The 12,216-nt window shown below is 52.6% G+C and overlaps 1 protein-coding gene across 1 annotated transcript; it reads right to left on the reverse strand.

Moving 5' to 3' along the window:
- Positions 1-3,432: 3,432 nt before the first annotated feature.
- On the reverse strand, positions 3,433-11,147 carry LOC103779824 (von Willebrand factor A domain-containing protein 5A-like). The gene is given in 17 exon segments (XM_008947469.1): positions 3,433-3,512; positions 3,716-3,839; positions 4,044-4,264; positions 4,706-4,924; positions 5,104-5,285; positions 5,624-5,727; positions 5,870-6,034; positions 6,388-6,496; positions 7,004-7,083; positions 7,356-7,500; positions 7,872-7,969; positions 8,240-8,367; positions 8,798-8,909; positions 9,064-9,206; positions 10,165-10,387; positions 10,493-10,683; positions 11,099-11,147. Coding segments are annotated over 17 exon segments (2,373 nt in total).
- Positions 11,148-12,216: the final 1,069 nt, after the last annotated feature.

Genomic DNA, 12,216 nt, shown 5'->3' on the forward strand with positions numbered 1-12,216 from the left:
GGGGAAGAGTGGAGGTTGATGGATGACTGTGAACAGGCAACACTGCTGAGGGGCAGACAGGACGGGCCAGGAGTGTATTTTGTGCAGAAAAATGCACAGGCATGCTGAAACAAAGGGAGATAGCTGCATATACACATATGCAAAAGAGTGGAGAAAAATGATTTGAGAAAAGATTGAATTAGCCTTCAGGTGCTTATTAAGCAAACCACCCATATTCCCAATAAAATGCAGCAGCTTGTTTTGATTCAGCATAGGGCTAGGGATTTTCATTGCCACAGAACAGTCCTGGTTCAAACTGAAATAAGAGCTCTCATGCAGTTTTTCTCACTTTGGTTTTGCTCTAGCTCGGCTACAACAGCATCCATTTGAAGTTCCAAGCATTTCCTTCTGCAAGAAGAGAAATTTAGAGTTTCATCTCCTGCAAGTTCTTCTTCCTACACACAACCCTGCTCCCATTAGTGTTGTTGTCAAAGAGTCTCACAAAACATTAGTCAGAATTTTCTCAGATATTTGTCACACTACCCTTGGGTCATTTGCTTGAAATCCTTTTTTTGCTATCCCAAACACCCAGGGATTAAAAGCAGACCCTTTTTCTTCTTTACAGAGGAGAAAAGCTCCAGCTCTGACCACAGCCAGCTCACAGCAGAGCCCGTAAAAACACCACCAGCAGAGACTCAACATTTACCTCAGGCTCAGACAAAGGGCTGGATGATGAGCCTTTACTACTAGCAGCTGCATTTATGTTAAGGATGCTGCTTTCTCTCTCGATATGCAAGATGCGTAAAGACAATCGTGGCCTAATGGACATTTTTACAAGTATTGTTATTAGTACCATGAAAAATGGCCAACTGGTCTTTGGATTGCCAACAGAACACATAAGAACTCTGAGAGTATTAACCAGCCCTTTTGCTCCTCCCTGTTGCTCCCACTAATGGTTTAGTTTTGGTAAGGTCCCTGTTATCAGCAATTTTCCCACTGATAGGAACGTGTCAGGAAAACAAAGAGTGTTCAAAGCAGCAGAACAGTAAAAATGCAGCATCCCCTTCCCACTTCAAGGGCCTTTAACAGCACTGTGTCACCTGTATGCGAATGACGTATGTGCTCTTCCAGTACTTGGTGCTCCCAAAAGGAGTACAACAGGCTGTACAGGGAGCTGGCATTTGAGAAGGCCCATCACCAGTTCTGTCTCCAGCTTTCTCTTCCTGTGAGCCAGCTCAGATACGTTGTTGTCTCCGTGGTTATCGGTTTTTTTCAGCGCATCGCAGGAAACCATGGTCTCCTGGGAAGTGACCCCTGTCCAATTCCTCTGGGCCCCTAGGACATCTGTTTTTTTAATGGGAGTATGATCTGAAATCTGATTTGGCCTATCTGAAGTGGAAGCAAAAAGGCCCATGCATGAGTTACCCCATGGTATTGGCATTGAAAGTCTCCTGGGAATCAGCTGCAGCGGGCTGCATGCATCTTGGTGGATAACCTGAAAAGGTTCTGTCCCCAAAGTCTTAAGAGGAGGATCACAGCCAACATGAATGCTAATATCAGAAAGTGTTAGTACCACTTCTCCAGACAGCTGAGAAACTTGCTGTTCACCACTGTTCATAAGCCTTCTGGCAATGAATCAGACCTTGCTCACACTAAAAAGCCAAATCTCCTGAGATATCTCCCCTTGCACGTTCTGGCTCTGGGCAGTCACAAAAGCACATACTTTCCTTAGCTGAATAGGCTGGTTTTCAAAGGAAGGAGTTGAGAAGACACATGTTTTCAAATAGATGTGTTGGTTTTGCAGATTCTAAGCAAACAGGAACTAAGTCAGTGACTGTCATTCCCCCAAGCCAAGAGCCACCTAGAAAAACACCCTCAGGTTCATCATGCTTGTATAGAGTCTGGGGTGACATAGGGCCAGGTACTGCTTGTAGGACATGGTGCCCAGCAGGTAACACTCGGAGACTGCAAGAGATCCAAAGAAACAGAGCTCAGCCTTATGGTCCTGGCCAGAGATTCCCTGTCCCCAGTCAGGAAGTTTGCCACTAGCCAGGGCAGGTTAATGGAGTGGAGTAGAGGTCCAAGCTGCTCACATTCACCAAAAACTAATATGGAGATGCTGGTGTGTGCCACCAGCACAGCAATGAAGATGTTCCTAAGCAGTCTCTGCACAGACAATGACAGAGGAGGAAGAAAGTCACCTGGAATTCAGCTTTATTATCAGACTCATATGCTCCAATGGAGCTAATAAGTTAAAACCAAGATGCACACTAATTAGCTGACAACTTTTCTGTTACAGCTAGGATAAGTTAGACATCAGTCATCTATCTGCTGGGCAAAGTGTTTCTATAGCCACTACGATCAAGCTGAAATAAGTTCTAGCCAAAAGTAACCTAGAAAAAAAGCCTGGCAAGTCCTTAGCTCTTTTCTTGCTAACCTAGAACAGGTCTGTGCTCTTCCAAGAGTAATGGCAGCACGTTATTGAGAGTACTACAATACACAGCTCTCTGGGAAGCAGTGCACTGTCGTGTCGTTCCTGGCGATTCATGGATGACCCCTGGAAGGAAGGTTCATAGGCCTAAATGAAATAAAGGCTATGTTGCACCTTTTGGCTTACAGAACATTGTGTTTATTGGAAAATCAGAGACCAAACATGAAGTGAGACACATGAATTCAGCACCCTGGGACAGGAGGGAGTACAATGCATGGCTGGTTTGCTAATCAAAAGCTCCTGCAGTTCCACCTCCACCATGCTGATCTTGCCCCATATGAGTTCTCTTGGGCATTATGATGGGCTGGGCCTGATGTAGATGAGAGTGCTACTGTCAAAGTTGTTGTTTTACGTGGCAATGGAGGTATGGGAGTTCCTGACACAGCCTAGTCTTCTGGGGCAAAACAGAGGTCAGCAAGTCGGGCGCAGCAGGAGTCCTTCATTGGGAGCCACTACTATTGTGCCTATTGCTGATACCTCCAGACACTCATCTTTTCTAATGTGCACAGCACATCTCTTGACTTGTCTCTTGTCAAAGCAGAAACCTTAGCATCATTTAGGTTGGAAAAGACCCATAAGACCATAGAGTTCAACCACTAACCTAACAGTACCAAGTTGACCACTAAGCCATGTCCCTAAGCACCATCTCTGTGGAGGCCAGTAGCCCATTTTGCCAAAGCCGAATTCTGGAGGGGCAACCACAGAGCAGTGTGATGCTTCCTTCCCACTCCCACCTCCACTTCAACCAAACACGCTGGAGGCTCTGAGCTAGAGCTTTTTCTTGAGGAGTTCAGTATGATATAGGCTCATCCCAACTAGTCTAAGACATAGGCAGTGAGAATTCATCTGTACTGTAAGAAGCCAGCTGATAGCAGCAGTGGTATCCCAGCATGGTAGGTGGATTTGGATCCTTTTTAACTCTGCAGGTGCCGCTTCTCTGTAGCACAAGGCATGCGTTGAGCTCAAAGCCTGAAGATACTTGGCTTCACACTGCTCCCAAGGAGGGTGTTGGCTGCCTCCAGACACTTGTCCAGCTGTGACACTGCAATCAGGGAGAGACAAGGGCACTAGGGGAGTCAGACAGGAGGGAAAGTCCACTGGTGGGAAGGAGAGAGGGGACACAGGACTCCTTCCCCTGCTCCCAGGAAATCGTGGTCCTGTGAAGGGGTGAGGCAGGTCCCACAGGAGAGAGAAGGGAGGAGGCTGTGCTGTGGGGATCAGTAGGAAAGGACCTTCTAGACTCACCAGCCCGGCTACAAAGCCAGGTCACAGCTTTGGCCCCTAGCAGCTCACAGACGTCTTGGTAATACTTCTGGCTGTGCAGCCAGGTCACAGCCAGCACTGTGGCCCAAATGCTTGCCTCCACGGCCTGTGGAAGAACTCAGACTAGCATGCAGTGCTGAGCGTCTCTCTTGCCCCCCTCCCTTGCTTCCCACCCCTTCCTTTGTGGCTTCTGGTTTCTGATGCCTTCATTCCTCTCTGGTTGCCCTTGGAATGCCAGTGTTGCCACCAGACCAGGGGTTCCCATTGCCCCAGGATGACATGTTGCTATCATAACAGATTCTCCCCTTACCTCACCAGGCATCTTCCCCTTGATTTCAGCCTCATCAACTTGCAGCGCAGAGGCCAGTCCTGAGCTGAGTGCCCAGGAGCCATCTGCATTCTGCAGTGCCACCAGCTCCTGGCACTCAGCAACACCTGCCATGAACCAAGGCCCAGTCATCGGAGAACTCAAAACAAATAGCCTGGTGTCCACATACTTGAGAGAAGAAATAGGTGGTGGTGGATTACATGCTGCGGGAGAAGATGTGAACAGGAGGGTTGGGAGAATCACAGGAAGGTGACCCCTCTCTACTCCCCTGTGCAATAGCCCAGAACATTATCTCTGCTCTTCTTTGGGCTGCTACCTGCAGTCTAAGCTCCTTCCTGCATGTCCCCAAAGCAGTTTGATCCACAGCACTTTCTGGGCACCTGTAACTCATCCCCAGCTTTGACCATTGCCTCTTCTCCTGGCATTCCAAAGCCCTCTCTTAATATTCCTGCCAACACATCTTATCTGAATGTGTATTTATGATCCAACACCATCCCTGTCCCCCCCCTTGGTGTCCCTGAGCTGGGTCTCATATTTGCTGAAAGACATTCAGGTTTAAGGGTAACAAAAGGAAGGGTTAAAGGCAAAATTCATTGGTTTCCACACCATGGGCAAGACATGGCAACATATCCCCCCTATGGGACATTATTCCATACATTTTGGACAAGCCCCCCGCCGGGGCAGGGCTGCAATGCCTTGGGTGAGTCGGCGGAGGGCAAGCCATGACTGACGTGCTGTTGTCATCCAGCCAGGTGGGATCCAGATGCTCTTAGGATGGCAGGAAGAGACTTCAAGGGAGCCACGAAGCTCAACAATCTGGCAGGGGATGTGTGACTGGCGCGGTGGCAACAGTGCCAGGGGCCCTTTGAGGACAAAGAGGGAAAGGGGATGAGTTGAGCACATGGGAAAAAAACACCTGGTAGTGATGGGGCCTATCCAATGAGACTGGGCATGCCCCATGGCTGGGGCTCCAGTTCCAGTGGAATGAGAACATCCCACGGAGCTGCCCCACCAGCTCTTTCCCACACGTGTCTTTCCTTACCTCGGTACCAGGTGCCCCTCTGGGATGTGCGAAATCCCACGTAGCTGGTAAAGGGGCAGATGATCCCTGAAGTGAGGCTGATCTCCACTGCACGATGCCTGGGTTCATCCCCTGCCCCACTTGCAGCCTCTGGAAGCAACTGCTCCAGCAAGAATCTTGCAGCCAGACGATGCCCAGCCAGCCTAGAGACACATTGGGGTGAGGCCTGACCAGCTGATGTGCTTCCATGCTGGGGGAGAGTGGAAAGCTGGGTTCTCTCCCTTCAGGGGTGAGGATGGACAAAGGGAAAACCTGGATGTCTGGGTCCTCAACTGTTTGGAGGGCAGTGATGCCCAGGTTCCTGGGTCCTACTCCTGTGAGGCCAAAGCAGGGAAGGAGGGCATGCTTGGACACCTGGGTTCTCTGACAGTTTGGGATCAGTTTGGGAAGGTGTGAATGAACAAGCTGTCTGGGCCTCCTCTCGGCTGGAGCCCATGTTAGAAATGAGAGGGATACACCTTCCCTTAGTTCAGGCTCTCACCGGCCATCTCCCTGTGGGCACAGTGGGAATTCAGTGGTGTGAGTGACGTCCTGGCCATCCCAGCTGTACTGCAATGTCATGACCCCCTTGGTCACCGCTGTATCCTGGGAACAGGTGGGAGGATACTGGAGGTTACTGAGGACACAAGATGGCTACTGGGGGATATTGGGAAGTTACTGGAAGTTACTGGTGGTTACTGGGAGGCTATTGGGAGTTAACAGGGGTGACTGTAGTCCTAGCTCTCACCTGTGCCTGTCCATGGATCTGGGCATAGAGGAGGCTGTGCTGACCATGAAAGATAGACTGAGGAATGCCCCCCAGCACCTCAATCTCCAGGCCACGGGGCAGGGTCCAGCTCAGAGAGACTCCTTCAGCTGTTGGCTTCAAGGCCTGCTTGAGGTACTTCAGCACCTGGGGACAGAGGGAAAGACACCACAGTTCACATCTCCACCAGGGTTCAGCCAATGGCCCCTGATGTCAGTGTTCCCTGGGGGACAGCGGAATGTGTGGGGTAGCCTGCACCAGCTGGGTTCCCTGGGCACAGTCAGGTCTGTGGGTTATGGCAGGGCAGAAGCCCAGGCACCTTGGGTTCTCAGTGGGGTGGTGCAGTAGTGTCAGGGGAAGCCTGAGTGCCCAGGTTCCTGGGCAACTTGTCCTCAACTACTCTGTGTGGGCAGTCCAGGTGCTGGGGTACTGGGAAGTCAGTGTGTCTGTGGGATAGAGACAGGGACAGGAACCTGCCAGGGCTCCTGGGTTCCTACCACAGTTGTCATACTGTTGTCAGAGGAGACATAAGTAGCTTCACCCCCTGTCTCTCTGGCCAGGGCCGTAGCCAGGGCAGCACTGTCCTCAGAGAAGCAGAAGGAGAAACACCTATGGGAGAAGTAGGGAGAGATGTCAAAAAAGAGAGCCAGAGGTGGGTGCAAGGATAGAACTGGAGAACACAGGCTGGAGTTAAAGCTGGCAGAAGAAAACTGGGGTGCAGAACAAGGGGGCAGGAAGAAGAGTAGGGAGTGAGGGACTAGGGTTGGAGTTGGGGTTAGACAGGGGCTGGCAGAGGAGAGAGAGGACTTGGGGCAGAGCTGGGGTCAGTCTAGTGGGGCTGGGGCAGAACCTGGGAGCACATCAGGGTGTACAAGCCCTGTGCCTCAGAATCCCTGCTTACCCTGTGAAGGGTGCCCTGGTTGTAGGAGAAGTGAGCAAAGACTCCCCGTGGGAGCTTGGCACAGGAAAGCTGTGCAGCGTGGGAAGGGTCTTTGGGACACTGGGGGGACCCGAGGATTGTGACAGGCACTGGTGAGCAGGGGACCTCATCAGGGATGGAAATGACTGAAGAACCACAGGGTGACTGGGGGACTGGGCACAGGGAGTCCCCGTTACCGGTGGCTGTGGCGCTGCCGGCTGACCTCAGCTGCGATGGCTTCCTGCTCAGGGGGCAGCCCAGTCATGAAGATGAAGAGCTGCCAGACAGGACACGAGTGTTGGGGCTTTCCACAGAGAGAGACCCAGGAGAGGGAACCCCTGCAGAGACGCTACCCCAGGCAGAGATACCCGTTCAGGGGCTTTCTGTCCCCCCGGCACGCACGCTCGCTTCTCCATTCCCCCCACCCCACGGTACTGTTCTGGTTCCATTGTGGCTACCACATGCCCCGGGTGGCTCCTTCACCCATGCTCCTGTGTCCCCTCTCTCCCCCAGGTCACTCGTCCCTCCCCCCATGCCCTGCACCCAGACCTGCCGCGCGTGCCCGCGGGGGCGGGGGGTGCTGTAGATGGAGCGGAGGGTTCCCAGGAGGTTGGAGTCACCCAGACTGGAGGCGGGGGAGGGGAGGAGCTGCAGAGCCTCTGTCAGGTTATCCTGAGTATATTCGACACTTTGCCTGCAGGGAGCACAAGCATGTTTGGAGAGGACATTGCTCCACGCTGGCCCTAGTGCTTCCTGAGACCCTGCCCCATAGCACTCCCCACAGCTAAGCCCGAGGGTCCTCTGCAAGTCCTTGCCCCGTAATAGTTCTTGAAGAGCCTTTGCTTTGTAGTTCCTACAAGACTCCACTCAACAGAACCTCAGGAGTTGCTACCCCATAATCTCACAAAGATCCCATCCCCAGAATCCAGCCCTGGCCTACACTGTCCAGTCCTGCTCTCCAGCACCCAACCTTACCCCATACCAACCAGCCCTCTGGCATCTAACCCTGCCTCGTACCACCCATTCCAGCCCCACAGCACCCAGCCATGCCCCATGTTTGCTCACGGGTAGATGCCCACTGAGGTTTCAGAAGTTTCTCCATAGCAGTAGATGTTGAAGTAACAGCCCAGGGGCAGGCTTTTGAGAAGGAAGAGCAGGGAGTCCTGTGAGAAAGGCAGGTCTTAGGAGGCACTGATAGGGGGTACAGATACCTTTGCCCACTGTCTGGTCCTCCTCAAAGCCTCTGGACTCCCCTGGATGACCTGAGCCAGTGCCCTGAATTTCCCATGGCACCTGAGATATTTCAGAACCGTTTCAGGTCCCACCAGTCCCTCTTTACATCTCAGTCCCTCTCCCTCTAAATGCCTACCCTGGCCTGCTTCTCCTCAACTTGCTCCTCCAACCCCACCCTGGCCCGAGCTCTGTGGGCATACCTGTGCATGCTTAAGAAAAGTGGTGTCCAAGACGAAGATGAACTCTCCAGACTGGCGCTGCCCAGGCATTGCCTCAGGGATGCTGGGTGCCAGTGTCACCAACACCATGGGGTCACCAAGAAGGGAGCCTGGAGGTGGGATGGGATGAAGGCCAGACAGGGACTCCCACCTCATCCTGGTGCTGATTCTCATTGTGCTTTTTTCAGCTTCCACTATCCTAGAGCCTGTGACACCTCACACTAGTACCTCAATACTCTACTGTAGTGTCCACCAACTACACAGCCCAGTGCCCCACATATTCCAGCCCAGCGTCTCCAGTAGACCTACCCAGTGAGCCCTGACACAAAACATCCTGTGTGCATCCTGCTCCATCTGCTACCTCACCAGAATGCACCCACCCTGGAACCGCAGCACCCAAACTACCTCATCTGAATGCCTCCCATTCCCATCCCAGTGTCCAATGATTTCTTGCCCCCCAGAACCCCTAGAGTGTCCCCATGCTCCCATGCCTCCTGCAACACAGAGGTTCCTCCGTGTTCCCTCCCCAGCTGCACTCACCAGGGAGAGCCCCAGGGTCTCCCTTCTCCACCATGGCACTGATTACAGTAGGTTCTCCAAAATACACAAGCAGCTCCAAATCACAACTTGGGGGGCTGCCAGCCAGTGAGACCTGGAGAAGGAGTACAAGGTCATGCACAGGAAGAGGGGACCAAGCCCAACACTGGGCCAGGAGCACAGGCACTGATCCCAGTGCATCCCCTTTTTTTCAGTGATGCCACCCGTTCCCAGCCCCCCCCAGGAGCCTGGCACTTGGGAGGCCATACCTGTGCAGTGCTGCAGTCCTGGGCTTTGTAGATCAGAGGAGTGAGGCAGAAGTTGCCCTTGACATTGGCCACTCCACGGGGTGACTGCAGGCTAGCAGTGAACAGCAGGCTGTAGGACAGCTTACCTGTGAGACAGTTCCAGGCTGTGAGAAGAAACGTGGCGCTGGGTAAAGTGCTGGGGTTAAACCCCCAACCCTGACTGAAGGTTGGCATACAGATGATGTCCACAACCAGGGAAGAAAGACCCTCCTAATTTGTTTTCATCCAGGGTCTGGCCAGCCTTGGGTGAGAACTGGTTTGGATATTACCACCAGGTGCCCCCACCTTCCACAATAACTTGGAGGCGAGGCAAGAAGCCACTTCTATAAGAGCTGACTCTGCTTGTGGTGCAGTTTGGTGTTCTGACTATATAGCGTGTGTGGCTTCTGGTTTTTGAAAGGGCTCCCTGACTCTTCCTCGGAAGCATAGTTTCCAGGGTGGCAGGAGAAGATCATCAGTCTCTCTCTGGGAAAATTCTGTGTAACTGGACTGATTGCCTGGGTCATTCCATCTCCCGTGGCATGGTTCCTGACAGCTTGCTCCCTTCTTCACATCTTTTGTAGTGAGGGAGTGTGTTAATTTATTCCTCCTTCCAGTGGTCCAGCATGTTGGATTGTTTGTGTATGATTTAAGAGTGGAGGGAGGGCTTTGGTTGCTGCTCTGCCCATTAATGATAATACCCTTCCTCTTTGGCCAAGTGGTCAGCAAAGGCTGGGGTAGGCAAAGGCTCTATCTGCAGGGGTGGGGTCTGGACGGGGGCAGGATTTGGCAATTGTGTATATCTATATAGGACAAATAGAGAGAATTGGGGGTTGTGAATGAAGTGTATGGAGGGGTCCATGAGTCTGTTTATGGGACATGTGTGTGGGGATTGCAGCTCCCCTCAAGGGTCACAAGGAAGGATGTGTGGGTCTGTCTGGGGGCTGCATGGGGGAAAAATGTGGGTGCCCCTGTGGCTTCAGAGGGAAGATCACCGAGTCTGTTTGTAAAGTCCCTGGGGAGTCTGTGTCCCTCCTATGGGGTGTGTGACTGGGAGGGCAGGTTCCTTGTGGGATCACTCACCATAACGTGTTCTGTGGGGATGCATTGTGGGTGGCAGCACAAAATGAGCTGCTCCATCTGGCTCCCGTGACAGCTCTTGGACATAGCGCAAGGTCACAACCATCTCCTTGCCAGGGTACAGGGTGCCCAGGAAGCAGACAAACACCTCACCTGGATACTGAGACTGGTCCTGGAGGTATTCCAGATTATCCCAGCTTATTGTAGCCTTTTGCAGCTGCTGGGCCTGGGTGGGGAGGGGAGGGACAGAAAGTTGATCAGCAGGCAGGCTATTGGCTGCTCATCCCATGCCCCTGTGGTGGTTCACCCATTTGTCCCTGGATTCTGGTACCTGAAGCATGGCCTGGACCTTGGCATCCTCACTGTGGGCCTGGAAGGAGTAGATGGCCATGTGGGGGCCAAGGGGGAAGACAAAAAGGACTTCTGTGGAGATCTGACTCTTGTTCTGATAGATGAGTTCAGAGACCACATCAGCCACGTAATCTTCGATGGCAACATCCACCACAGCATTACACAGAGGCACTGTGCACAGGGGTACATGGAGCCACTTCCCCAGCAAAAAGGATCCTGTTGCTGTTGAATGAGAAGCAACCTGTCCACCAGCACACATGAATGACACAAGGAGGTGGCTGGGGCTGCTTCAAGGATGTGGCTGTTCCTACCCCAGAAACAAAGACTAGGTGACCAGTGTTATGGAAGGTCTACTGTGAGCCTGCCATAGAACACTGTCCCCCACCCCAGCTTTCCTTTTCCCCATGCCTCTCTTCCCACTTGGTTCCTGTAGAGCTCTTGACCAGTCTCATCCTTGTTTTACTCTGGGAAGACCCAGCCCTGATATTTCCTCCTATGGCTGCCTGTCGTCCTCCTTTCTTTGTTCCCCTTTGGGAGCGTTTCCCAGCCCCCAAATGTCCCTAAGTTGTCTGATTCCCCAGCTTACTGTCATGGGAGTAGGATTTTTCTAGAAGTCCAAAGCTCTGTCGCCACATTTCTGGAGACCTGCAGACAAGAAAGGTATCTCATAAGATGAGAGATCCACAGAAACCACCAGGCAGGCCTTATTTGGTAAGGATTCCTCGTTATTTCCCCAGTCCTACACACATAGCTGGAAGCCCCAACCTACCATGAGCAGCCAGAGCAAACCCCAGGGTTTAGAAATGTCTATTCATGAGCACTGGGATGACACCAGGAGCATCTCTGCATTGAGGTGTGCACCCTACCCCCACCATGGGAGAATCTTGATGAGAACTGGGGAATAGCAAAGGAAGATGAAAAGAAGAAGGTGTGAAAGTGAAAGTGGATGGATGGGACTGTATTGGGATGAATAATACATGTCTATCCATCCATGGCTGGATGAGGTCCATTCTGGGATGCATAGGTAGACAAACAAAGAGACCTCAAAATTTGTGTTGTGATGGATGAACAGACAAGTGGAGGGGTCCATTTTAGAAGGAATGAGCAGGTCCCCTTCCCAGCGTGTGAATTTAGCTGCATAACAGAAAGCATGTGTGAGGATATGTTCATGGGGCAGCTTGTGAAGACAGGTCGCTATCTGTCTGTCTTCTGGCCAGGTCTCAGGAGGTGAAAGGCACTGTCCTCCACTGCAGATCCATCCGTGTACATCTCTCTGGCTCAGACACATTTGCCTCAAGTTCTTCAGTTCCCACTCTGGGGTGACAGGGCGGGGACCTCCAGAAAAATGCCCATCCCGTCATCACACTGAGAGGGTGGTCAGAGCAAAGAGGGTGCGAGTCCTCGAGGGAGCAGGGAGGCAGGACGGACAGGGGGATGAACGGGACAACCTCTCTCCAGTGAGCAGGGACAGTGAAAGCCAGTGATGACAGTGAAAGCCAGTGATGAGAGTGAAAGCCAGTGATGACCGTGAAGTACAGGCAGACACTCACCGGAATCCAGCCCGGAGCCAGCAAAGACGGCCTGACGCTGGGGCGGACGGGCAGAGAGCGGCGGAGGAGGAACGGAGAGGGGAAGGGGCAGGTGGGTGAGGCGCGGGGCGGAGGCCGAGCGAGATCCGGGGCAGACGCAGAGCTACCCCCGTGC

The sequence above is a fragment of the Merops nubicus genome, unplaced genomic scaffold, assembly GCF_000691845.1.
Source record: "Merops nubicus isolate BGI_N331 unplaced genomic scaffold, ASM69184v1 scaffold42059, whole genome shotgun sequence".
Classification (NCBI taxonomy): Eukaryota; Metazoa; Chordata; class Aves; order Coraciiformes; family Meropidae; genus Merops; species Merops nubicus.